The sequence below is a fragment of the Chiloscyllium plagiosum genome, unplaced genomic scaffold (genome assembly GCF_037043375.1).
Source record: "Chiloscyllium plagiosum isolate Xiang-an unplaced genomic scaffold, Cpla_swu_hap1 HiC_scaffold_20, whole genome shotgun sequence".
NCBI lineage: Eukaryota > Metazoa > Chordata > Chondrichthyes > Orectolobiformes > Hemiscylliidae > Chiloscyllium > Chiloscyllium plagiosum.
Genome location: NW_028270158.1, coordinates 9142559 through 9170531, shown reverse-complemented (window position 1 = coordinate 9170531; position 27973 = coordinate 9142559). Strand labels below are relative to the sequence as shown.

The 27973-nt window shown below is 44.3% G+C and overlaps 1 protein-coding gene across 9 annotated transcripts in view; it reads right to left on the bottom strand.

Annotated features, from left to right (window-relative positions):
- The window catches only part of mapk8ip3 (mitogen-activated protein kinase 8 interacting protein 3), a 221257-nt gene that overhangs the window by 30478 nt on the left and 162806 nt on the right, over positions 1-27973 (bottom strand). For all 9 annotated transcript variants that reach the window (XM_087997651.1, XM_087997645.1, XM_087997649.1 and 6 more), the window contains 6 exons: positions 26165-26326; positions 22594-22750; positions 15607-15792; positions 7575-7758; positions 4388-4513; positions 1271-1351 (listed from right to left, as the gene is read on the bottom strand). In XM_087997651.1, the coding sequence (XP_087853777.1) occupies positions 1271-1351; positions 4388-4513; positions 7575-7758; positions 15607-15792; positions 22594-22750; positions 26165-26326 (896 nt within the window). The remainder of the gene's footprint in view (positions 1-1270; positions 1352-4387; positions 4514-7574; positions 7759-15606; positions 15793-22593; positions 22751-26164; positions 26327-27973) is intronic.

Genomic DNA, 27973 nt, shown 5'->3' with positions numbered 1-27973 from the left:
CTCCACTCCCAGGGATCGGCTACAACAGCCTGGTTAAAGTTCACGAGTAGCTTCATGCTCTGGTGAGAGGATGGTGGCCTGAGGCTAGCAGCCAAGGCTCTTAGCTTAAAATAACTGGTCATTTAAAAAAGAAATTCCACCTATTTTCACATCTGGGAACAAATCCTGAAGGAATGCCACTGGATTCTAGAACAGGAAGGTTTTTATTGCTCCCTGATTGGTTTTGATTTAATTCAGGCAATGCAGTATATTCTGTGATTAGGGAGAGGTGGAGGTTAGTAAAGCGATGGGACATGCTCTGTGAAATGTTGGAGATTCTGAAATATACAGTACAGTACAAGAACATCTGGATCCTTTCCAGAATTTGGTGGGATTAGTTTAACCTCTACTGGTAACACTGAAAGAACTACACACCTATAGTCAGCGCATCACTGCAACACAAAAGCATCTCAACTCAGTGACATATTTAAATAAAGTCTTTCCCTTTAGTGAAGGCAATGCAATTGGTGGAGGGAGACAAGTCAAAGGTCTACCTGTACCCCTTGAACCAGCTCTCTTCCTTAGGCCCGGATGGGTATTTCACAACCTAAAGATGAACGAAAGGTATTACCACCCATGGTCATTTCCAAGAGTTGGCGTATGGGCTTCCACTGAGAACAATGCATGCAATGGTTTGCCATTACCTCGTGTGGCACGGCTGACCAGGAAATTTTCCTTCTGCCACCACAAGCATTGAAAACAGAAACACAGAAGAAACAAGAACAGGCCATTTGGCCCTTTAAAGCCACTCCGCCATTCAATATGATCATGGCTGATACTCCAACTCAGTCCCCTTGTTCCACTTTCACCCCTTACATCTCTTTAACCCCAAGATGCAACTCTTTTTTGAAAATATTCATTGTTTTGGTTCAACCACTCCCTGTGCCAGAGAATTCCATTGGGTCATCATTCTCTGAACGAAGAAATCTCTCCTGCTGTTAAGTCCTACACAGCCTACCCCGTATCATTGGATTGGAAGTCTTTACAGACAGAAATCAACCTCCCTAGCTGTGTTACAAATATATCAAGTGTGGCCTGGACTCAAGCCAACGGTCTCTAGCCCAGAGATAGGGACACTACCCACTAATTCACCTCAAAGGTCTTCCTACCCAGCTAAACGTAACTCTCCAGGCATGGCACAACCTGGCAATCCTGTTCCCTGGGACAAAGGAGGGGAAATGAATCACTACCGATTATATGACATGACCAAACAGCTCGCTACAAAACTTACACAATACTGAGGACGGCATCTTTCAGTTTGATGGTGTGCAGGCACTTCTTCCAGTTGGACACAGCAGAGTGAACATAAAGGCTGGGGAGATAGATAATGTGCATGGATTAGATCTCATGGATGAACACTCACCAAAACAATCCAACTAGAAACACCGCAACCAATCAGGCTAGTCACAGTCAGATAAAAGCTTGGACGTGTGTTCTATGATTTAGCATCAACTTAAGTTTATGCCAAACAGGTCTTGTTCATTTTATCTGGGAGTCAAGTTAAAACGAGATTAATTAAAGGCCAGACTGAGCAGGGTACGATGTAGATTTGAAAATTAACGCGACGGCCAAGTGTGGGAATCTTACCCCCTCTGGGATCTCGGCTCAGTTTGAATCAGGAAGTAACAATTAACTCTCTCCCAAAAAGGAACAGATGGTGCAAAACCTGAGAGAACTGGTGAGAGTGATGGATTACAATTTAATCCTAAAAACAATAAAGATAATGGTTGGGTACTCCTGAGTCAAAAGTTGTGGGCTCAAAAACAATTTTCTGATTCAGTTTGTGAATGTACCTACTAGAGAAGGTGCAAAACTTGACCTACTCTTGGGAAATAAGGCAGGGCAGGTGACTGAGGTGTCAGTGGCGGAGCACTTTGGGGCCAGCGACCATAATTCTATTAGTTTTAAAATAGTGATGGAAAAGGATAGACCAGATCTAACAGTTGAAGTTCTAAATTGGAGGTAGGCTAACTTTGACGGTATTAGGCAAGAGCTTTCAAAAGCTGAATGTGGGCAGATGTTTGCAGGTAAAGGGACAGCTGGAAAATGGGAAGTCTTCAAAAATGAGATAACAAGAGTTCAGAGATAGTTTATTTCTGTTAGGGTAAAAGACAAGGCTGGTAGGTATACAGAATGCTGGATGACAAGAGAAATTGAGGTTTTGGTTAAGAAAAAGAAGGAAGCGTATGTCAGGTATAGACAGGAGAAATCGAATGAATCCTTAGAAGAGTATAAAGGCAGTGGGAGTATACTTAAGAGGGAAATCAGGAGGGCAAAAAGGGGACAAGAGATGGCTTTGGCAAATAGGGTTAAGGAGAATCTGAAAGGATTTTATAAATATATTAAGGACAAAATTATGGAGAGAATAGGGTCCCTCAAAGATCAGCAAGGCAGCCTGCGTGTGGAGCCGCAGGAGATGGGGGGAGATACTAAACGAGTATTTTGCATCAGTGTTTACTGTGGAGAAGGACGTGGAATTTAAGAAATGTAAGGAAATAGATGGTGACATCTTGAAAAATGTCCATATTACAGAGGAGTAGGTTCTGGATGTCTGAAATTGTATAAAAGTGGATAAATCCCCAGGACCTGATCAGGTGTAACCTAGAACTCTGTGGGAAGCTAGGGAAGTGATTGCTGGACCTCTTGCATATTTGTATCATCGATAGTCACAGGTGAGGTGCCGGAAGAACTGGAGGTTGGCTAACGTGGTGCCAGTGTTTAAGAAAGGTGATAAGGACAAGCCAGAGAACTATAGACCAGTGAGCCTGATGTCGGTGGTGAGCAAGTAGTTAGAGAGAATCCTCAGGGACAGGATTTACATGTATTTGGAAAGGCAAGTACTGATTAGAGACAGTCAACATGGCTTTGTGCGTGGGAAATCATGTCTCACAAACTTGACTGAGTTTTTTGAAGAAGTATCAAAGAGGATTGATGAGGGCAGAGCAGTGGACTGATCTATATGGACTTCAGTGAGGCGTTCGACAAGATTCCTCAGAGGAGACTGGTTAGCAATGTTAGATCTCTTGGAATATAGGAAGAGCTAGCCAGTTGGATACAGAACTGGCTCGAAGGTAGAATGCAGAGGGTGGTGGTGGAGGAGGGTTTTTTGACCAGTGAAGTGCCACAAGAATCGGTGCTGGGTCCACTGCTTTTTGTCATTTATACAAACAATTTGGATGTGAGGTACAGTTGGTAAGCTTGCAGGTGACACCAAAATTGGAGGTGTAGTGGACAGCGAAGGAGGTTATTTCAGAGTCCAATGGGATCTTGATCAGATGGGCCAATGGGCTGACGAGTGACAGATGGAGTTTAATTTAGATAAATAGGAGGTGCTGTCTTTTGAAAAGGCAAACAGGGCAGGACTGAAACAATTAATGGTAAGGTCCTGGGGAGTGTTGCTGAACAAAGAGACCTTGGAGTGCAAGTTCATAGTTCCTTGAAAGTAGAGTCGTAGGTAGATAGGATAGTGAAGGTGGTGTTTGGTATGATTTCCTTTATTGGTCAGAACATTAAGTATAGGAGTTGGGAGGTCATGTTGCTGCTGTACAGGACGTTGGTTAGGCCACTTTTGGAATATTGCATGCAATTCTGGTCTTCTTCCAATCGGAAGGATGATGTGAAACTTGAAAGGATTCAGAAAAGATTTACAAGGATGTGGCCAGGGCTGGAGGATTTGAGCTATAGGTCCCTAAACAGCAGGGGCTGTTTTCCCTGGAGCATCGGAGGCTGAGGGGTGACCTTATAGAGGTTTATAAAATCATGAGGGGCATGGATAGGGTAAATAGGCAAAGTCTTTTCCCTGGGGTGGGGGAATTCAGAAATTGAAGGCATAGGTTTAGGGTGAGAGGGAAAATATATAAAAGGGACCTAAGGGGCAACTATTTCACGCAGAGGGTGGTGCGTGTGTGGAATGGGCTGCCAGAGGAAGTGGTGGAGGCTGGTACAATTACAGCATTTAAAAGGCATCTGAATGGGTATACAAATAGAAAGGGTTCAGAGGGATGTGGGCCAAGTGCTGGCAAATGGATTAGGTTAGGATCTCTGGTTAGCATGAACAAGTTGGACCGAACGGTCTGTTTCCGTGCTGTACACTCTGTGACTCAAAGTTAATTCCACACACGAACCACTCTGTAAAATAAAATAAATTGCCCATCATGTCTTTTTTAAACCTTTCTCCTCTCAACTTAAAATGTGCCTCATAGTCTTGAAATCCCCTGTCCTAGGGATTCCTTCACACTCAGTTGACCATCTGCAAAGTGTGATCACCCATGCGCTTGAAGTCTTTCTTTAACTCAATGGGACAATGAGTCAGAGCTCTAACTGAGATGTCTACACGGCCCTAACTTACCAGCCATTTTGTGCCCCTAACCACATGGTCGGGGCAGCGCTCGTAATTGATCCGTTGGGGCTGCGATTATTTATTTCCTGTACCGACTGGCCAGCATTCGGTTCCTCCTTGGGTTGACCATTTTCCCTAAAAGGAAAAGGCAGCAGTTCTCACTTTATGTGTTGAGGTTGTATATAAACAGAGATACAAAAAATACAGGAGCTGTTTCAAAAAGGAACAGGTGCAGTGTACAGAACCCCATTCCAAGCAAAGCGTTTGCCTTATTCCCGTCTTCCACAAATCATTTAATGTCAAAAAATGTCTGCCTTTTGGGGAAAAACAAACTCTCTGGTTTAGACATGCTCAAGTGAAATGAAACAGGGTCGTAAATGGTTCAGAAATCTGCACTGACACAACAAGATATGTATCCCATTCCTAGTTGCTCAGACTGAAGCTGCTGCGGGTCTCCGTGACAGAGGAGCTCTCTTAGCGTGTCTCGTCAGACTCCTACCTCGTAAACAATATTTCACAATGAATCTGAAGTGATACACAGTGGAATATTACACAGCTACTTCTGAATAAGCTCGTTGTAGCTGCTAACCTCTGTAAACACAATGTTTTAGGTGGTGAATGAGGTTTATAGAATTCCTAGTGTGTGCAAAGAGGCCATTCAGCCCAACGATTATTACTGACCTTCAAACAGTATCCCATGCAGACCCAGCTCCCCTTTCCCTATCCCTGTAACCTCTCACTTCCCATGGCTAATCCACATAACTTGTACATCCCTGGACACTACAGGGCAATTTCCCATGGCCAATCCAGCTAACCTGCATGTTTGGACTGTGGGAGGAAACCAGAGCACTGGGAGGAAACCCACACCGACACAGGGAGAATGTCTGTGTGAGTTTGCACAGTCACCTGAGGATGGAATGGAACCTAGGTTCCTGGAACTGAGAGGGTCCTGTGGCACTGCTAACCACGGAGTCACAGTACCACCTTCAAAGCTCAACTGGTGAAGATAGATGATTGATTTTCTAATTGTGACTTTTATCTGGTTCTAAGAGGTGTCTATTTGACTTGTGGTAGCCTTCAGAAGGGAACAGTGAAGCAGCAACGGGTAAAGAGAAAAACAAGTGTAGAAATGTCAAGTTTCCATCTGTATTTTCCGATAAGGTGATCGGACTGGGAATTCGCGCAAAGGGAAAATAGGTCAAGCTTTCTCTAAATGGAAGAGTTTTCTGTCTGACAGACATTGCACAGTTCCTGGTGTTGAAGCAGATCTCTGAGAATACAGCAGAGACTGTGTTACAGTTTGTAGTATACAGTTGGTAAGAGAATTCTAAAGGGGATGAAGAGTGAGGAACTGGAATTTTTTTTTTTTAAATTTCTTCACAGGTTGTGGGCAGTGCTGGCTGGGCCAGCATTTATTGTCCATCCTTAACTACCCAGAGGACTATTAAGAGTCAACCACATTACTGTGTATTTGGAGTCCCACATAAGTCAGACCAGGTAAGGAGGGCAGATTCCCTTCTCTAAAAGAATATTAGTGAACTTGATGGGTTTTTATGACAATTAACAGTAGCTACATGGTTGTTATTTGCTAGCTTTTTATTCCATATTTTGATTGAATTCAAATGCCATAGCGGGATTCAAACTCATATGCCCTGAGCATGGGCCCCAGCTTCTGGATACTAGCCCAGAGACATCACCACAACGCCACCGTCTCCTAGAACTAGGGGACACAGTTTAACAATGAGGGGTTTCCCATTTAAACCAGGGATTAGGAGGAATGTTCTCTCTCCCTGAGAGTCATGAGTCTTTGGAACTCTCTTCCCAGAGAGGAAGATGGGTCACTGAATATTTTTAAGAAGAGGGAATCAAGGGTTATCAGGGATAAACAGAAATATGGGCGTGAAACCACAGTAAGGTCAGCCATAATCTTACCGAAGCATGAAGCAGGCTTGAGGGGCCCAACAGCCTGTACCTGCTCCTAATTTGATTCTTTATGCTCTTAAACCTGTGCTTGAGCATATCCTAATGGAGGCTACTACTATTCATTCCATGGATGGCTATTACCATGCTCATTTCCTGCAGCAGAGGAGGGCTACTGTATTCCTGGATTACAGGAGCTCTTTCGCAGATTTGGAACATTCCCTCCGACTCAGCCGTAGAAACTTAGCCGAAGCATCAAACTGCTTGAGTAGATGACATTTTCAGGTTAGGCCTTGAACCTGAAGTGTCTGATGATTTAACTTGAATAATCATGATATAATGCCCCGAATCAATACTGAAATTCAATAAGTTCAAGCTGATTGGTCAAATTGAAACACAGAAAATAGGAACAAAAGTAGACCATGTTCATCCATGATTCTATTGAATGGCCGATCATCCAACTCAGTCCCTGTTCCCATTTTCTCCCCATACCCTTTGATCCCTTTAGCTCTATGAACCATATCTAACTCCTTTTTGAAAACAATGTTTGGGCCTCAACCACTTTCAGTGAATTGCACTGCCAGCAGTGCTGTAGAGTTAGATACATTAGGGACATTTAAGCGACCCATGGATAGACACATGGTAGTTAAAACAATGAAGGGCATGCAGGTTAGTCTGGTCTTAGAGTAAGATAAAAGGCCAGCACAACATTGAGGGCCAAAGGGCCTGTACTGTACTATTCTATGCTCAGGCCCTGGGTGAAGACATTCCTCCTCATCTCAACCCTAAAGGGCCTACCCTGTGAGACTGAGATCCCTCCGTGTCACATGACAGGCTCTGTCATCTAGCTCAGAGGACTGTCATGAACTCACATCTCGTTAAAGTCCCATCTGTTGAAAACTCCTTTGTGGTAACATTGCACTTCATAATCAAGAAACAATAAACCCATGGAAACCTTTACACACAAAATGGGGTAACTGCGACACTAGATGGCTGACTTAAATGACCGATATAAAATGGAGAGAGTCATATAACAGACAGCTTAATCGAGATCAGACATTGTAGAGGCTAAAGCAGGGAGCCACAATATTACTTACTACAGCACAATACATTAGGGTTAGTTACTGATAACCTTTACATAGTGTGAACATCACAATCTCACAACATTTCTCCCCTGAATGAATGTCTATTTTCATACCTTGTCGAGGTGGCCCATTTATCACCTATTCACTTTACAGTATGGTATGTTACCAGTATTACTGTCCACTTCCTTTACCTGAGCTGAGTTTTATCTTCTGTCTGTGCTGGGTCTGTAAACACATGCTCTGTGTAGGCACTAGGCCGGGCCAATGTTGGCTCCGCATCACCCGCACTGTTTTCTGTTGCTTCTGTGGCTTCAGTTGCTTCTTCAGCAGATTGTGGTTGGTTAACCTTGCCGCCTTTAACAGTAGCCATATCACCTACAACGGATAGCATAGAGACTGGCTAGAAATTCATCGTTAGGACTTGAAGCCCTCAGAAATGACATTGTATTGATTAATACAGAAAATATTCCTTCAATCTGTTTCCAGTAATGCAGTCATTCAATGACGTTGCTAAGCTATCTCAACAATCTGAGGTTATTGCGAAAACAATGGTAACATTGTTTTAGTTATAGTGAATAATGAAGAGTAAAGTCAGCACAGTCACAGCAAACTGCTCGCCCATTAAAGAGAGAGGTGACCAGTAGAGGGTTTACCTGAGGGGCTCCATGCCTCAGGCAAGGGGAGAGCTCAAGAAGGACAGTCCTTTATAGTAACGTCAGCAAGTGCGGGAGTTGAACCCACGCTGTTAGCGACACACTATCACAAACCAGCCATCCAGCTGCCTAACCCCTGATTGGCTAATCTACTTGACGTTTACCTGCAATTATTCAATAGGATGTGATTTGCTACTTAACTCATTTCGGGATATCTCACTAGTCCAGGCCAATGAAAGTTTCAAACGTTACCGATCACTAGTTATCAGAGAATTATTATGTAGTCCTACCCTTCCTGGATCGAGGGGGAGGAGGAGAGGGTGATGTGGGGGGCATGGGCAAGAGCATTTGGTAGGGGTGGGGAGATGGTGGGGGGAGATAATATGGTTGCAAATAAAATGATCATTCATCAACTAAATCATGTGAAAACAATTCAGTTCCATTTTTGCCAGTCTCAGTACATGCACTGCATCTCTAGTTTTTAATTCATGGTCTCCTAATTGCACATGTGTACATAGTCGTTGACTACTCATCTGATATCAGCTCAATCCAAGGCGGGTCCTTCGCCAGCAGCTGTTGCTCCCATTGTAAATGCTGTTGATGTGGTAACTGTTGTTGCTGATTCATTTCCATCGCTGTGGAATGGTGGAGCTTTGGGATGGATAGTCACTCTGTGCGAGGGATGATATCATATCTTCATGACTTGCTGCACACCGTGATGGATCAGCATCTCTAGTTGCATACAGACGTCTGTGGTTGCGACATTTATCTGGTCACTCACATTCACCACATATTCCGGAGGTGACAACTGTCCAATCCAGGTCCCAAGTTGCCACATGGGCTGACTTTTGTTGAGAGCGTTAAACATTTGCACACTGACTGCTTTTCCATTGCTGAGCTCTACAATGTCTTGGCAGCTTTATCGAAGCAAAATTTTGTTTTCTTTAATTTTACCATAATTTTGTCACTCAGGCCTGTTATCAGTAGGAATTCTGTCACTACTGGAAGAATAGTTTGGGTGTGATCTTTGGAGAGGACTACATTCCATGCCTACAGTAAATATATTTCTCTATTAAGCCGTTGCCTTGTACAAGTCAGTGCTAAATTTACTCAACTTCTTTGTGATCTCTTTGGCGATTTTTACTGACACCTCAGCCTTTCCATTCTGCTATGGGCAGATGATATATGATTGTTGAATCAATTCTTGATTAAGCAGCCGATTTTTCTTCCCCCTTGTGAATTGAGAACCATTGTCACTGATCACTCTAGCCTGTTCTGCCATTCAATGAGATTATGGCCAATCTGATTATTCCACATTCCTGTCTACATCCACCTTTCAACCCTTTGCTCAACGAAAATCCTAACCCTATTTTGAACTTCAAAATATTCATGGAACCTGCTTCCTCTGCATTTTGAGGAAGGGTTCCAAAGACTCATAACCCCCTTATAAAACAATATTCTCCTTATCCCTGTCTTAAATGGGTGATCCCTTATTTTGATACAGCCCCCCCCCCCCCAGTTTAGATTTTCCCACAAAAGGCAACATCTCTTCCTTATTCACCTTGTCACGACCCCTCATGGTTGTTATATACTTCAATTCAGTCACCTTTTACTCGAATGACTGATAGGGCAGAACTCCAACATTGGTTTTGTTGTCACTGATTGTTAGATCTTTTTCCTTTCTTTATTCATTTGGTGGGATGTGAGTTTTGTTGGCAGGGCCCAGCATTTATTGCCCTGTCCCTAGTTGCCCTTGAGAAGGTGGGGGTGAGCTGCCTTCTTGAACCGCTGCATTGCACCTGCTGTGGGTTGACCCACAATGCCCTTACGGAGGAAATTCCAGGATTTTGACCCAGCGACAATGAAGGAATGCCGATATATTTCCAAGTCAGGGTAATGAGTGGCTTGGAGGGGAACTTGCAGGGGGTGGTGTTCCCATATATCTGCTGCGCTTGTCCTTCTAGATGGAAGTGGTCATGGGTTTGGAAGGTGCTGTCTGAGGATCTTTGGTGAATTTCTGCACTACATCTTGTAGACAGTGCACATTGCGACTACTGAGTGCCGGTGGTGAAGGGTGCCAAGCAAGTAGGCCGGTTTGTCCTGGATGGTGTTGTTGGGACTGCACTCATCCAGGCAAGTGGGGAGTACTCCATCACACTCCTGCCTCGTGCCTTGTAGATGGTGGACAGGCTTTGGGGAGTCAGGAGGTGAGTTAGTTGCTGCAATATTCCTAGCCTCTGACCTGCTCCTGTAGCCACTGTGTTTATGTGACAAGTCCAGTTGAATTTCTGGTCAATGGTGATGACAGTGAGGGATTCAGTGATGGTAACACTGTTGAATGTCAAAAGGGCAGTGATTCTTGAGAAAGCAGCTTTGTGTTTTGTCCCCCTCGTCAGTGAGCTTGCATAAAAGGTTCACAAACGGTGGGTAAATTAGGAAGTTCACAATTTGTTATACTGTCTTCAATATGGTGGCTCGCTGCTTCTCTCATCTTGTCAGGATCCGGGTGAAGCCTTTTACCCGTCATTAAATGACCATATACACATTACCTCAGGCACCCTGAATTGTACCTTTGCCCTGTTCAGCTTCATCTGGTGAGCTCGCTCTCTCGCAGTCATACTAGATGCTGATTGTGGTCTCCATTGGTTTCTTCCACCATGTCTCCATATTCACAGATTAGCAGATCATCCCCAATAGCTTTCACTGTGAAAATCATTGGCTATCGTGTGCTGTCTGCAGCAATACTCATCTGGAGTTCTGGCAAGGCCAAGCAGCATGCCCCATGATTTGCATTTCCCAAATAACATCCGGAACGTTGTTGGAAAACTGACACTTTCATCCAGCTCCAGTAGCCATCCTCTGCATTGAGGGTAACAAAGACCTTTGCAAGTTGTGGAAAGAATTCTTCAATGGTTAGTGTGAGACAGTGAGACCTCTTCAAGGTTTTATTGAGATCCTTTTAGTCTGTGCACACTCTCAGTTTTATGGGTAAGTTCAGTGCTCCCATTCTGCTACTGGAGGAGTCACCATTTCCTTGACTTTTCCCAGCTCCTCAATTTTATCTTTCAAGTTAGACCCGAGGGCAGATGGAATCCTCCTGGACAGATTCATTCTCTTCAAGGGGGTATTCACCAGAAAGACCTACAAAAAATATCGTCATATTCTTTGCGGATTCGTCCAGCAGTCAATAGCTTATGGGGCCTGAGAAACATATTCTGGCACATTTGAAGCTATCAGTTCTAGTTTGACTTGCTTCAGCTAAGAGATTGGACTTTTGCTTTTAATGTCCATCCACAACTCCAGACCTTCACTTGTCCCATTAAACTGGGTTCTTAGCTGAACATTTTCTCTTGGTCCGGGTACTGCTGCATAACCTGAATTTATCTTGGGGCAGTGACTTGAAAGAAATTTTGGGATTTACATATTAATCAATCGAAACCTGCATCCCTATTCTAACGGATTAAAGACATAATAGCCACCTAGGTTTGTTCAATATATTTACATAAGTTGTATGACCCTTTGATCTTTTACTTATAAATTCTGAGTCCGATGTACTCTAGCTGCCTGGGGAAGGAATGGGGGCTCCAAAAGCTTGGGGTTTCATAGACACCTGTTGGACTATAACCCAGTGTCGCGTGAATTTAGATTTTGTCCACCCCAGTCCAACAGTTCCACATCACGTCCATCATATGGTCTGTCTCTTCTGCTGGCTTCAGTTTCTGGAGAAAGTGAGGACTGCAGTTGCTGGAGATCAGAGTCAAAAAGTGTGGCGGGCTTATGCCTGAAACATCAACTCTCCTGCTCCTCGGATGCTGCCTCTCCTGCTATGCTTTTCCAGCGCCACACTTTTTGACTCTAGCTTCAGTTTCCATTCGCTGTCTTCAGCCAATTGGCACAGGCCAAGGAAGCCCCATGATGTCAAGCAAAGCACTTGGCCCCCTCCTTCCAAAATCATTATCCCACCATCACAAACCAGTCATCACTTTTCAACCTGAAAACACCAACCTGTTTTAGGATTAGAATTTATTATTGGTTAGAAGCACCAGCTAATATCTCTGGAGCAGCCACCTGCCTTGCTTTTTATGGGAGCTAAACATTTCCACACAAATGGATGTGATCGCTCACCATTTGGGCCCTGCTTTCCCCACGCTGGATACACTTCCTTTTCTTGTGTGACGTCCTTCACAACATTTACATGCTACCCCCACACTGATCTTACTGCTGGCCTTTCTTCAAGTATTATCGTCCATTTTGCCTAATCTGTTGTTTTTCTTCAGCAGCTCAACACGACACAAAACCTTGTCTGCTCTCCAATCAACACACACTTGCCAATGATTGCCAATCTCAGAGCTCCTGTACATGCTGACAGCTTTCCTGACAGTAAGCTCTCTCTTCTCTCAGCAGACACTCTTTCACAGCAGGATTTCTTAAGTCCAAGAGAATCCTGTCTCTAATGAGACAAAAAAAAAACTACAGATGCTGGAATCCAAAGTTGACAAACAGGAGGGTGGAAGAAGACAGCAAGCCAGGCAACATCAGAAGGTGGAGAAATCAACGTTTCGGGTCGAGACCTTCATCAGGACTGGGCTGAGGAGGATGCATCCTGGCTTGCTGTGCTCTGTTTGTCTAGCTCTGATGAGATTATCTTTGACTTGTCCCGATTGTCAGGATTAAACTAGATGCATCAGTACAGTCATATGCTGATCAATATCCTCTCATGCTTTCTTTCTCTTCCCATGGACTCTGATGTTAAGCAAATAATGTCCATATGTCACATTAAAATTGAGTTCAAAGTGTGCCTTCAACATTTTTAAAACCTGGGCAGCCTGACATTTCTGCTCCTCTGTGAGATCCAGGCCATAATACAGCTTGAGAAACTCTTTTCGCCGACACTGACAATAGCAAGATCCCTCTTCTAATTTGCTCAGTCTTTTTATTTGATTCTGTAGCTTACTCGGATTTGCAACAGTGTGGAATAAAATTACAATCAGTCTCATATATTCCTTTTATTTCCACAGCAGCAGGGATTGGGAAATGAACAGCCATTTTGACTCTCCAAGTAATTGAAACTGCAGAGCGCTTTCCTAAAAAAATTTTTTTGCTATTTCTTTCAGTACCACTTAGATATATGCTGTGAAACCGACATTTTCAGTTACACCATTCCTGACACTAAGTAACACTGGTTTAACGATTTCAACAAAGGCATACAGCTGTGGTGGGGAAGCCACACAGCTATGAGTAGCCAGCCTGTGTACAAAGTACCAATGCATTTCTCCAAACAGCTTGCCAGTATCCCATCCCATTATATGGCTTTGCTAATGGATGTGCTAATGGGTACCCTGATGCTCATTTGCCAGCAGCCAGCTGGTTAAAGAAGACTGGCCCTGAAACTCAGCCTGCTTGAGATAAAAAAAAGTATCATACACAGCCTACAGTGCTTTTATATTTTCACATTATAGAATCCCGACAGTGCCATCCGGCCCATCAAATCTGCAGCAAAGAAAGGACAGCATGGCCGTGCACACACTAACTGATCGAAACACTTCTGCATCTTTTGCACACTGCTAAAATATGATCTCGATCTGATGTTGGGGGAGTGCAATAGGCTGTTTATACCTTTGACATTCTGGCACAGAGCATTGGGAGACTGAGCAACAGATTGATACCTTGATGATAAAGGTCAATTTGTAGCATAACTAATGTTTCTGCCAGTTCATTTTGCATTTTGCACTATGCCAGTTCATAGTGCATTGTTAATTTTGATTTGCTCAAAGTGCTTAATTTGGCTGGACGCAAGCAACACCAACTGCACTTTTTCTTCTGCATTCGGTTTCTCAAACATTGAGAATATAAAAAAAACACAATGTCAACTTCCTTCACTAATGATGGAAAAATAACTTCTGGAAACTGTTTATGTAATTTAGGAACATTTTGACAGGCAAGTGGAAGGAAGCTATTGCCACTTTCTGATTAACTGACAATCTAACTGGTATGGGAACAGGAACCCTCTTAATCTCCTTCCTGGATCTCCTCCTCAGTGTGCGCACTCTTCCCAGCTTTGATAATAATGTTCAGTCTCTTGGTCCACATCCCAGAACTTGTAATCAGTGTGAGGAGTCTCCCTAGTCACTTTCAGCATCCATTTGGGAAAATCTTTGCTCTGCTGGACACTTTGAGATGAATATGGGTAGTCTGTGAGTCTGCTTTCCTGGGGACATGGTAAGTACATTCCAGAGACTGTCAGTGTTCTGAGCAAATGTCCTATTTGGCTGGTCAGTCTGTTGTGAATACACCAAAGCTCATGACCTTTCCAATGTCTCAGAACCAGATGAGGAGACTCGGCAACTCAGTGTTCGAAACAAATATGGGAAAACATTTAGCAAGTGCCAGAGTTGGAGAGAAGTAAAAACGGTAGCAAGTTTCTCAGAATCAGTTCCAAGAGGTTCCCCGCTCACCTGATATTCCAAAAACGTATTGAGTAAGAGCAGGAGTAGGAAACAAAAAGGACATAATTGGGGTTCACCAGGATGTTGCCTGGTATGGAGGGTGCTAGCTATGAGGAGAGGTTAAATAGATTAGGATTAGTTTCATTAGAAAGATGAAGGTTAAGGGGGGGGACCTGATTGAGGTCTACAAAATCATAAAGGTATAGACAGGGTGGATAGCAAGAAGCTTTTTCCCTCAGAGTGGGGGGACTCAATTACTAGGGGGCATGAGTTCAAAGTGAGAGGGGGAAAGTTTAAGGGAGATATGCGTGGAAAGTTCTTTACACAGGGTGGTGGGTGCCTGGGACGCGTTGCCAGTGGAGGTGGGAGAGGCTGGCATGATAGTGTCATTTAAAATGTACCTAGACATACATGAATGGACAGAGAGCAGAGGGATTCAGAACCTTTGGAAAAAGGTGACAGGTTTAGACAGAGGATCTGGATGAGCACAGGCTTGGAGGGACGAAGGGCCTGTTCCTGTGCTGTAATTTTCTTTGTTCTAATGTTCTATTTGCTAAATCTCAGATAGGGGTGGGAGCTCTGTTCTCATAATTCACTACATGCAGTTGGAAAAGCCACTGAACATGAAACAGAGAATAGCTGAAGGGAATTCAATCCTCAGATTATCCCCTCGATAACAGCTTCACTGCGTCAATGGCATAGGATACCAACTGGGCATTACTGGCAAACGTGACATTTACTGCCTCTTACAGTGATCAGAGGCATTTTTGTTAAACTGCCAAAGGGATGCGGGGATGCAACATAGTGGTTTGATATAATAGACTGACCTGCTAGCTCAGTTCAAAGGGCAGATAAGGGTCATCCACACTGGGCCTGAACAAGAGGCTGGGCCAGATATGGACAACTTCCCCTCCCTGAAAGGCACTAGTGAACCAGTCTGGTTTATATTTGGACCAGCTTTTAAATGGTCTCTTTTTTTTGATATCAATGACTCGTTTCCAGGCATTTCTTGAAAAAAAAACTGACTTCAAATTGCTTTGTGAAGCAACATTGAACCTAAAAAATCACGAACAGGAGAATAAAAAAAGTAAAAAGAAAAATATTTTAATGATGTTGTTACCCACTTTGTCCTTTGTCAGATGTTGGGGTGTCACTTCTGGATGTGCTGTTGCTCCGGGGGACATTGCATCGTGTTGCACATCCTACCAGGGTGATTCCTGCTAATACCCCTTCAGCTCCACTGGAATCATCCGGATTCAAGTCTCCCTCTAAAAATATTTCTCCGGCCGGATAGTCGCTCTCGCTCGCAGCTGATACAGAAAGAAAATGAAGAGTCTCACCGTGTTGTATCGATGACAATGTTTCAAAGAACCTATCAGACAGCATCTAATAATCAGGAGACGCTCAACTGACGGACCACTCCATTCCTAGTTAAAACTTTCAACTTGAACAATTTCAAAAGTTAGGCAACACCATGGCTAAGCATTTAGAATGTGTGGAATTTCAAAATAAAAGTGATACCCAGTGGGCATGTCCAGAATGGGACCTTTTGCCCTGTTTATAACTGGCCTGTATCTCTTTCTAATTCAACCATATTTGGGGATGTGGGGCAGAACATGCTTTAGACCCACATTAATGGTCCCCTCATGTTAGACTAACAATCCAGAAGGTGCTGCACTGAATACCAGCCACAGGAGGATGCTCTGAGTTTCATCTCTAAAATAAACTAACGACAGGCTGTGGCATCCTGATAGAAACTTCCTTCCCAGGAACATTCAACCTGGATGTTGAGCCAGCCCGTGCTTTTTTTTCCCTCACTGGGGGCGGTCGGTGGAGGTTTGAGAAGGACGTGAGGGGAAGCTGAGCAGAGGGAGTCAAGTCAATAGCTTGTAATACTGAAGCAGAACTAAAAAGGTTGAGATTCCATGGTCAAACATGAATTAGTTCTCAATGGCTTCCCCCAGTCCCTTTAAGGACCACTGTTTACATGCCTCACCTTTCTTTGTTCTTTGGTATCAGCATCTCGAAACAGGGACCCCATGGCCAACGACCATAATCCAATAGCCCAGAATCCTGGTCAAACGCTCGGAACTCTCTGTGCCTTTCCGGGAAGGATTGGGCACCAAAGGTCATGCCCAAAAAAATCACATCTCAATCTCTCTAATCTCACATAGAAGTTGGGTGAAGCAGACAAGATTACCACCCCACCCCCATCCCTACCCACCCCTATTGTGTGCATTCCTTGCTTAAAGATAGCATTCGTACAATGTCAGCAAGACCTTTCAGATTCTACCATGTACCATTCAAACTGACAGCATTGAGCTTTCAGACTGCGTTGAGTGCGGTCTGAGCCGGGGATGACAGTGACCAGCGGCCGGAGCAGAGGACAGAGAACAGGGCCTAGAGCTGAGGAAGGGGAGAGAGCGGAGCCCAAGGCCGAGGGGAGGGGAGAGCGTGAAGCCCACAGGCAAGGGGAGGGGAGAGACAGAACGGCCTGGAGCAGCAGCCAGCTGGGTCAGACCACGTGGAGACCCCCTGTGCTGGTCTGCTGCAGACAGCCCTTGGAGAGACACCGTGATGGTTGTATTTTTAACTTTTGTTTTTTCTGATCTGTGGTCATACAGTGTATCACTGTAATGTAACTGTGGTCATACAATGTAACTATGGTCATACAGTGTATCGCTGTAATGTAACTATGGTCATACAGTGTATCACTGTAATGTAACTATGGTCATACAGTGTATCACTGTAATGTAACTGTGGTCATACAATGTAACTATGGTCATACAGTGTATCGCTATAATGTAACTATGGTCATACAGTGTATCGCTATAATGTAACTATGGTCATACAGTGTATCACTGTAATGTAACTATGGTCATACAGTGTATCACTGTAATGTAACTATGGTCATACAGTGTATCACTGTAATGTAACTATGGTTATACAGTGTATCACTGTAATGTAACTATGGTCATACAGTGTATCACTGTAATGTAACTTGTTCATTTCTCTAGTCTGTAACTAAGGTGCCTAAGTACTCTGTACCGACAATGACGCTGTAAGTGGTACATCATAGAACTCATTTGAGTGTGTGACAATAAAGCTAATTCAATTCAAATGATAAATTCTTCTTTGAGCTGATTCTCTCAATCCACTGCCATTGTGAATGTCCAAATTTATCCAATTAGCTCTCCTAGCAACCATCACAGAGACAAGTTTGTCATTCCTTCCTATGAGTGTAGGACAGCAAGAACAGGCGGTAGGCTAATCCTGTAGTAGCCAGCAAGACACCTCACCATAAAGGGAGTGCAGAGGAGGTTCACCTGACCAATACCACGGCTCAGTGACAACTGGCCCAGTATAACCAGTGTCTCGGAGGAGGAGGAGGAATCTGATTGAAACACATCACATTCTAACCCACGGCTGGATGGACTAGGTACAAGGATTATGTTTCCTCAGGTTGGAGAGTCTAGAACTGGAGGTCACAGTCTCAAAAATATGGGGCAGACCATTTAGGCCTCAAAAGGTAATGAACCTGTGGAATTCACTACCACAGAAGGCCACATCACTGAATATATTCGAGAGAGAGATTCATATATTTTCAGACTTTAAAGGCTGCCAGGGATATGGGGAGAAAGCATTTAGACAGAGGATCAGACATGATTGTATTGCATAGCAGGGTAGGCTCGAAGAGCTGAATGGCCTACTCCTGGTTTCTATGTCTACATCTAACACATTGTGGGTGCCAAGCCACATCACAGTTTGCCCAGATTTTAACAAGAGGCAGGAAATTCTAATTCATGCTATCCTATAACCCATCCCTGACAGAGAGAAGAGATCCCTAATCCATCAGCATGGGCGGAATTTACCCAAAGTCAACCTCATAATCCACCTTGCTATCCAACCCTATTCCATGTACATGCATCTCGTTTAAAAGGACCACTGCCTGTATTCGGAGCATTGGAAATGTAACAGCTGTTCTATCTCATCCCTAAAGGCATCTCAGCAACATCCAATACATAGTTGCCACCTTCAGAAAAGGCAATTTCTCAAATTAGCATTCACAATGTCTACAATCAGTGCCAGAAAAGACTGAGCTGGCAAGGGGGACTGTGTAATGCCTATAGCCCAGATACAAAGGCCACACAAAAAAAAGAGGGCAGATATTATAATTGAATCTCAATCCAGATAGCAAAGTACTTAACTAGACATTGTAATTAAAAAAGACAAATTTTGTTGAAGCTTTTCACCATGTACTCATCAGGATAATTTTCAATACCAACTCACATTAAGAACCAACATTTGTGCTGCATAAATGCAGAGTGCTGATTGGTTGTCAATTGGATTCTAATTGGGAAGTAGAGTCTGCAGGGTCTGCTTGCACTCTCCTCTCATGTTGAAAAAATATTAGCTTGCATCTTGAATTGGCATTCTTGCAAAAGGCCCTGATGAGTGCAAGATGAAAAGTTTTGACAAAATTCACCTTTTCTTCAGCAGTACTCAAGCACTGTCCTATCAAACAAATCCTTTGCTTGATAATAGGTTTAATCACAAAATGCAGTATGCCATATCTTTACTTCTTGTCTACAATTCTCACTTCAAAGCATTTTAGAAAACCAACAAAGTGGAGCTAAAGTAAATAAAATTAAACCAAGTAGCCCTTAGAAGAATCAATGTGACGAGATAAACCTCCAAATGAACTTACTAAATCAAATTAATACTTAATTTCCTGGAGTGATCATATCCCTTTATAAAGGCTTGACATATTTAACTGAACAATGCCCTCTACCTGTCTCTTAGCAATGCAATTAACGTTCCATTAACCAAGGAGAACACCCGTTCTACTGACCCAAGATTTCACAGAATTGCTTTTCGCAACTCCTAACATACAGATGCGAGAGAGGTGAGAGGGCATTCCCAGGAATACTGCCTCTATTTTGTAACAGTGTAGACATGGGGGAGCTGCATATTGTGGTTTCCTACAGAATGAGCAACGATCTAGCACCCGTTGGAGGGATGGAGTGGCTCAGTGGCAAGTCAGACAGGACTCCGAAGGTGACGGTTAATCTGCAACATCTTGAGGCATTGCAACAACAGCTGGGAAGCCCAGAGGTCAGCAGCTACACTCCACCTTTCTCCTTTCTTCACCAATATGTGGTTTTAGCAAGGGGATCAGGATTATCCTGACAGTGCAACCAAGTGCCATTAATGCAGCAACAGCCAGGCATAGGCAGGGATGTTATACTCTCAACACACTGCAGCTCTCCATTAACTTGACACACGTATCCCAGGTTAATTTGTTACACCGTCAGCAAGGATGGTCCTTTTATTTTGTAGAAACTGTTCACAATCTGATCACTTTTCTTATTCACTCAAGGGATGTGGGCATCGCTGGCTGGTCAGCATTTATTGCCCATTTCTAGTTGCCCTCAAGAAGGTGGGAGTGAGCAGCCTTCTTGAACCACCGCAGTCTATGTGCTGTAGGTAGGCCCACAATGCTGTTGGGGAGCAAGTTCCAAGACTTTGATCCAGCGACAGTGAAGGAACAGCAGTATATTTCCAAGTCAGGATGGTGAGTGGCTTGGAGGGGATAGTCATTGCCACGTATCTGCTGCCCTGGTCCTTCTAGACAGAAGTGGTCTCGAAGTGCAGTCTGAAGATCTTTGGTGAATTTCTTCAGTGCATCTTGTAGGTAGCACACACTGCTGCTACTGAGTGTCGGTTGTGGAGGGAGGGGGATTTTGAGGAAGTGGTGCCAGTTAAGAACCTGAGAACAATGTCACTCAATCCAGGGCGAAGACAAGTGGTGTGTGTGGGCTTCTCAGAGATATTATTACCCAGGAATCAAACTGCCCATGACATGGCTATGCAGCCCCTGTATCCACCAGCAATACAGCAAATTCCCAACATAGTTAATATCTTGCAACACAATGGAACACATTCCTAATACAAAGCCACCCAGATAGCCACATACACATTGGGAAATCGCAAACATGATTCTCTCAATGATTTGGCCATTCCAGATCACAAATTATAAAACAAAACCTTCCGAGGACTGCTGGAGATATGCCTGTGATCATGTCTTCACTGATAGGTACTATTTCTAAAACCAGAGCATGTAACTGGAATACAGGGTATCAAACTGACACTAGGTATATTTCAGCCTTATTTATGTAACCAGCATCACAAACATAGAAGCGCAGAAAATAGGAATAGGAGTAGACCATTCTGCCCTTTGAGCCCCCTCTGCCAGTCAGTATGATCATGGCTGATTATCCAACTCAGTACCCAGGCCCTATGCGCTATATCTAACTCCTTCTCGATGACATTCAATGTTTTGGCCTCGACCGTTTTCTGTGGCAGAGAATTCCACAGACTCCCTACTCTTTGGGTGAAGAAATTTCCCCTCATCTCAGTTCTAAATGGCCAATCCCGTATCCCTAGACTGTGACCCCTTGGTTCTGGGGTAAAGGCATGCAGTCCAAAATTTGTGCTTCAGTGTGTCCTCTAGCCAAAGAATTGAGCTAGGCAAACAGTATTCCCAATCCTTGTTCATGATAAATCTTGATACAGAGGTGGAAAATTAAGATATCATGCTAAATTTCTTGGAATCCAATCTTTTAAGGCAATCAGTCTCAAAACCAACCTGAGTGGTCAGATCCGTCCAATTGCAGTGGTGATCAGGAGACAACAGCTTACACTCCAATTATTCTGCCAACAGTGTAACTCCAAAATTTCTCTTTATTTTCTATTGCTCTTTCGGTTGACATCATCCTTTTTTAATTCTCTCTGGCTTCCCTTGAATGAATTAGCTTGCTAGACCATTTCAGAGGGCAGTTGAGAGTCAACTACATGGCTTTGGAGAGTCACGTGTAGGCTAGAAACGAGGTGAGGACAGCAGTTTGCCTTTAGGGAGCCAGATGGGCTCGTCCAACAATTGACAACCGTTTCTTAATTCCAGGTATTGAATTCAAATTCCACCATCTGCTGTGAAGGGACTTGAAGTGGAAACTCCAGTTGTGTTTCTGGATTAATACTCTCGCGATAATACCACTAGGCTAGCACCTCCCTTCAATCCATCCACAACTGTCTGGCTAACAGAGCAAACAGATGTCTGAGTAACACACTGCTGCTCTAAACCAAGAAAACACTTGTATTTACGTACTGTTTTACTGACCACTGGATGACTACAAAGTTTTACAGCCAATGGAGTTCTATTTGAAGGTGCAGTCATTGCTATAATATAGAGTACGCAGCAAGGGAACTACAAACAGCGACACAATAACTATGGGCTAAGTTTTTTTTTGGATGCAACTTTGGTTGAAGGATCAACACTTGGGATAATCCCTGGCTTTTTAATGTTGTGGGAACTGTTATGGCCATCAGATTGGACAGATGAGGCCTTGCTGCTCAATTATTAACCCAAAGATCCAGGTAATGTTCTGGGGCTGCAGTTCAAATCCCCGCTTAGCAGTAGATGGTGGAAATTGAAGTCAATTAAAAAAAAAAAGAAATCTGAAATTAAAAGTCTATTGACTACCATGAGTCTGTTGTTGATGGTCAGGAAAAAAACCTAACTGGTTTGCCAAGGTCCTTGAGGGAAGGAATCTATCACAGAGTCACAGACCACAGAGACAGACCCTTTGGCCCAGCTCATCGACACTGACCAGGTTTTCCAAGCTAGACCCATTTGCCTGCATTTGGCCCATATCCCTCCAAGCTTTATAAAAACCAGAAGAACTACGGGTGCTATAAATCAGAAATGAAAACAGGAGCTGCTAGAAAAGCTCAGCGGGTCTAGTAGCATCTGAGAAGAGAAATCAGATTTTGGGTCCGCTTCCAAGGAAGGGTCACCTTCCTGCAGAGCAGGCTCAAAGAACCAAATAACCTACTCCTGCTCCTATTTTCTCTGCTCTTGTGAAACAGATAGGCCCAAACATTTGGCTTGATGTATGATAATCTATAAATTCTTTAATTATAAACGTAATTTCTAAAACCAGCTATAAAGTATTTTGCTTGTACACATTCCGCAACAAATCAGTCTTACTGCAGTTATCCTGAACGGACAGGCCCAATATTCCAGAATATCTGTTCAGTACAGCACTCACCTGGAACACTGGTGATACACAGCACATGGGCATTACACACTATAAACTGATCCATAATGGTGCCAGGTTGGTTGGCATCAATGATGACAATTTTACTGGTGGAGTGTGTGCTAGTGCAGATCCACACACGGCTCGAGACGTCCTCAGCACTGGAAGTCTGGAGGAAGAAATCACAGAGAAACTCAAAGAACGGACCAAGCATTCACCCCACAGCACAAACTTGGTGAACACTGTACTCATGTAGAGATTGTGTGTGCGCGAGACCAAGAGTACGCACGCGAGAGTGGGGGGGGGGGGGGGGGGGGGGAGGAAAAGAGACCAAGAGCACGCATGAGGCGGGGAAAGAGACCAAGAGTGCATGCGGGGGGGAAGAAACCAAGAGCATGTGCAAGGTGGGGGGGGGGGGGGGAAAGAGAATGAGAACACGCGCAACTGTGGAGAGACCAAGAGCGTGCGCGAAGAGAAAACAGAGAGTGAGGGGATTTGCAAACATTCCTTTTTCCATTCATAATTGCTTCATTTGCAAAATGATTGGCATTTATATAGCACTTTTCACTAAGTCAGAATTTTCTTTATAACCAGAGGTACTTTTGAAATACAGTCCTGCTGTAATGTCGGAAACACAGCATGGTCCCACAAACAACCATGAGGTAATGAGCAGGTAAGCTACTGCAGTTTCCAATGAGAGTCCATCAGGCTGAAACATGAACTCAGCTTTGTGCTTACACACATGCAGCATGACCTGCCCAGTACTCATTTCAGATTTCCTGAATCTGCAGGATTTTATTTTTATATTTTGATCTGTTTTACAGCACGGCTTTAGGATAAATATTAGTCAGAACAAGAGAACTTTGTTCCGATTTCAACAACGCCACAGGCACTTTTACACGCAGCCACACGGAATGCAGGCCAGATCTCCGGCTAATGCACTGTCTGAAACGGCAGCAACTTATACAGCACATCCTCGGTATAAGGTGGGACCTGGGCTTAAGGCTATCAAATGGAAGCTGGGAGCAGCGGATGCGGAGGTGGGGGTTGCCACTGAGACATGTCTGTGAACCTCTGCAGCTCCCAAGACCAACATATTTGCTAAAGACAGAACATAGATTCCCAACGCAAACCTCGGAGAAACCGAGGACTAGGGTGGCACGGAGTTAGGGTCGAATGCAGAGGCTTTGAAAATGGCGTGTGGGCTGACAGGGAGAAAGTGAGCACTGCAGATGCTGGAGATCAGAGTCGAAGAGTGTGTTGCTGGAAAAGCACAGCAAGTCAGGTAGCATCTGAGAAGCAGGAGAATCGACGTTTCGGGCATAAGCCCAAAGCCTGATGAAGGGTTTATTCCTCAAACATCAATTCCCCTGCTCCTCGGATGCTGCCTGATCTGCTGTGCTTTTCCAGCACCACACTCAACTCTGGGACTGACAGCCCCATTTCCTGGCACCAGAAATATCACCGGAGCAGGTTAAGGGTTTGGATAGTGAGCCCTCAGACTGCACACACAACCTGGATCCATCATGGAGTCGGCATCTCACACCAACATCTCCTCCTTCCTCAGCCCACATGGAGGCAGAGCAACCTCTCGAGGACACCTTGGTTATGGCCCCTGAGAGGGAGTTGTGACCCAAGGTCAGGAACCAGTCAAGAGGCTCTTTAACAAAGGGACCATGGATGTTGCTCCATGGGCACCATGCCATCTCTATGCCCCCTTGCTATTTACAAGGTAGTCTACAGAAACTGTCATCAGGCCCACTTTCTGCTCCTGCATTTGTACAGCGCCTTCCATGGTCAGATTTGAACCCACGTGCCCAGAATATTATTTGGAGGTTCTGTATTCCTAGTCCAGCAACATTGTGACCAGCTCCCCTGATTTCAGCCATGTAGATAGTGGATGGAAATTAGGGTAAGACAGGAGGAGAGTTACTCGCTATAGAATTCCTCTGACCCACACCTACACCCCAAGTATTTTCATACAGTTGAGTAGATAGTGTGTGCCAAGTGAGTGGCATTGAGGCGGCGGCGGTGCATGAGGAGTGATTCTGAGGTTAGAGGTTCTAACAGTCGCTCATACGATTGGAAGTTCCCAGACGGCAGAGGTGACCAGTCTGTCTTCCGGGAACCAAGCAGTTCCGTGGCCCAAATCCATTTGGTCCTGATACCACCCACCATCCCTGAATGTGAAAGTGTCACAGAGTGGGGAAGGGGGCATTTGTGCAGAAATGGCTCTGCTCAGTTGAGAAGGGTCTGCAAAAATCTGGACTGAATTATTTTTCTAAAAAAAAAAGAACAAACACCACCAAAATTGGAGGTGTAGTGGACAGCAAAGAAGGTTACCTCAGGGCACAATTGGATCTTGATCAGATGGGCCAATGGGGTGAGAAGTGGAGATTAATTTAGATAAACATGAGGTGCTGCAATTAGGAAAAGCAAATCAGAGCAGGACTTATACAATGAATGGTAAAGTCCTATGGAATGTTGCTGAACAAAGATACCTTGGAGTGCAGGTTCATAGTTCCTTGAAAGTGGACCACAGGTAGATAGGATAGTGAAGGAGGCATTTGGTATGCTTTCCTTTATTGGTCAGAGTATTGAGTACAGGAGTTGGGAGGTCATGTTGCAGCTGTACAGGACATTGGTTAAGCCACTTTTGGAATACTGTGTGCAATTCTACTCTCCTTCCTATCGGAAGGATGTTGTGAAACTTGAAAGGGTTCAAAAAAGATTTACAAAGATATTGCCAGGGTTGGAGGATTTGAGCTATAGGGAGAGGCTGAATAGGCTGGGGCTGTTTTCCCTGGAGTGTTAGAGTCTGAGGGCTGACCTTACAATCATAAGGGGCATGGATAGGGTAAATAGACAAGGTTTTTTCCCTGGGGTGGGTTGTCCAGATCTAGAGGGCATAGGTTTAGGGTGAAAGGGGAAAGATTAAAAGGGACCGAAGGGGCAACTTTTTGACACAGAGGGTGGTGCTTGTATGGAATGAGCTGCCAGAGGAAGTGGTGGAGGCTGGTACAATCACAGCATTTAAAAGGCATTTCGATGGGTACATGAATAGGAAGGGTTTAGTGGGATATGGGCCAAGTGCTGACAAATGAGACTAGATTGGGTTGGGATATCTGGTTGGCATAGACAAGTTGGACGGGACTGTCTGTTCCTGTGCTGTACATGTCTATGATTCTATCCCTCTTTTTATTTCAAGCTGCTGCTTTGTCTTGGGTACAATACAGAAAGTGATGAAAATCAGAACCATGCTCTCTTACCCAACACTAGAGCCAAAGGCAGAGATTACTGGAGAACCTAAGCAGGCTGAGCAGCATTCGTGGGGAGAAAGCAGAGTCAACAGAGTCATCGGAGTCGAAACGTTCACACTGATATCTACCCACAGATGGTGCCAGACCTGCTAAGTTTCTCCAGCAATTTCTCTGTGTTTCTCCAGCATCGTCACTTCTTCATTTATATTTACATAGCTAAAGGACCGGGGTCAGATCGTAAATGCAGCGGTATCGTCACATACTAAGGCGCTGGTGTGGTCTGCCACCCTTTGATTGTTAACTGTGCACCAATTTTCACTTACCTTCTTGTTTTTATCGGGCGAGCTATGGCTGCTGCTATTCTTCCCATCCTTCTCGGTGTCGGAGGTGAGGGGGTCACAGCTACGCGAGCGGCCTAGCTCATTCCCGTTGTCCACACGCTGGGGCTTCCAGCCGGTCAGATCCACACCGGCTGCACACCAAAGCTGGGAGCAAAACCAACACAACACTAGTGACGGAAAACATCACAGCAACGGTCTCCAAACTTACACAGAGTACAGAATGGCTGAAAACACCGACACCTACGAATGCTCCTCAATGAGCATTTCCATAGAATCCCTACAGTATGGAAGCAGGCCATTCGGCCCATCAAGTCTACATCGACCCTCCGAAGAGCAGCCCACCCAGACCAATCCCACTATTCCTACAGCCTCACATTTCCCATGGTTAACCAACCTAACCCCACACATCCCTGGACACTGGGAAACTGGGCATGTTCAATCCACCTGACCTGCACATCTTTGGACGGTGGGCGGAAACCGGAGCACCCGGAAGAAACCCACGCAGACACAGGGAGGATGTGCAAATTCCATACAGACAGTCACCCGAGGCTGGAATCGAACCTGGGTCCCTGGCGCTGAGAGGCAGCAATGCTAACCACTGAGCCACCATGCCACCCCTTGGTCTTGTCTTCACACGAAGAGTTCAGGCGAATACAGTAGTGGACTTCAGCTTAGGATATCAAGAAAGGGAGAGGATTGACATTATCCTTCCTTTTCCAATCCTAACCACTTGCTCACAAAGGCCGGATATTGACTTTATTTTGAAGATGGTCAGTTGGTAGACAGGGGAATGTTTGGTAAATTAGGTGGAATTTAAATTCCACCTAAATTCCCAGGTCTAATGCGATGTCATCCACAGTTATTTTTCCCTAGAGTGTCATCGAAATTATCAAGTGAAAGGAGTGAAAGGGTGAAAGTAGACGCTCTCAAATTCTTGCTTTCTGTGCAGAATTCTGTATTACTCTGCTGTACAAATAAAATTACAGGTCCTCGTGTCTCACTGTGGGTCTCGGAGTTCATAAAAGTATAGCTTTTGGCTGTTCATAATGACAACGGTACATGACCATTGGCATCATAAGGTTACACCAATAAAATGTTCAAGGTAGGACAGGGTAAATGCAGGAAGGAAGGATGTTCCTGATGATCAGGCAGTCCAGAACTTGGGGTGACAGTGTTAGGATACAGGATAGGCCAGTTAGGATCGAGATCAGGAGAAATTTCTTCACTCAGAAAGAGTAGGGAGTGTGTGGAATTTTCTGCCACAGGAAATTGTTGAGGCCAAAACACTGGAGGCTTTTAAGAAAGAATTAGATATAGTTTTTAGGACTAAAGGGATCAAAGGAAGTGGGGTCTGAGTTGGATGATCAGCTAGGATCATGTCAAATTAGGGCCAGACCATTCAGACATTGGGAAGCACTTCCACACAAAAAGGATGGGACATATTTGATACTCTCTTCCACAAATGGCAATTGATGCTGTATCAGTAGTTAATTTTAAAGTGGAGATAGATATGCACAGGTATTAAAGGATATGGGCCAAAGGCAGGTAATATGAAGTTAATTCACACATCAGCCATGATCTCTCTGAATGGTGGAACAGGCCCGAGGGGCTGAATGGCCTACTTCAGTTCCGAAGAATATCCAAGCAGACTTGAAAGGGCCAAGTTGCCTATTCCTTCTCCCATTTTCAATGTTCCTAAAGTCTAGTTCTTTCAGACTCGTGGGGCCAGCGCAGGAGCTGGGGTAAAGAGATATTATTTGTGTTGTTCTCATTGCTACCTCAAGTTAGGTG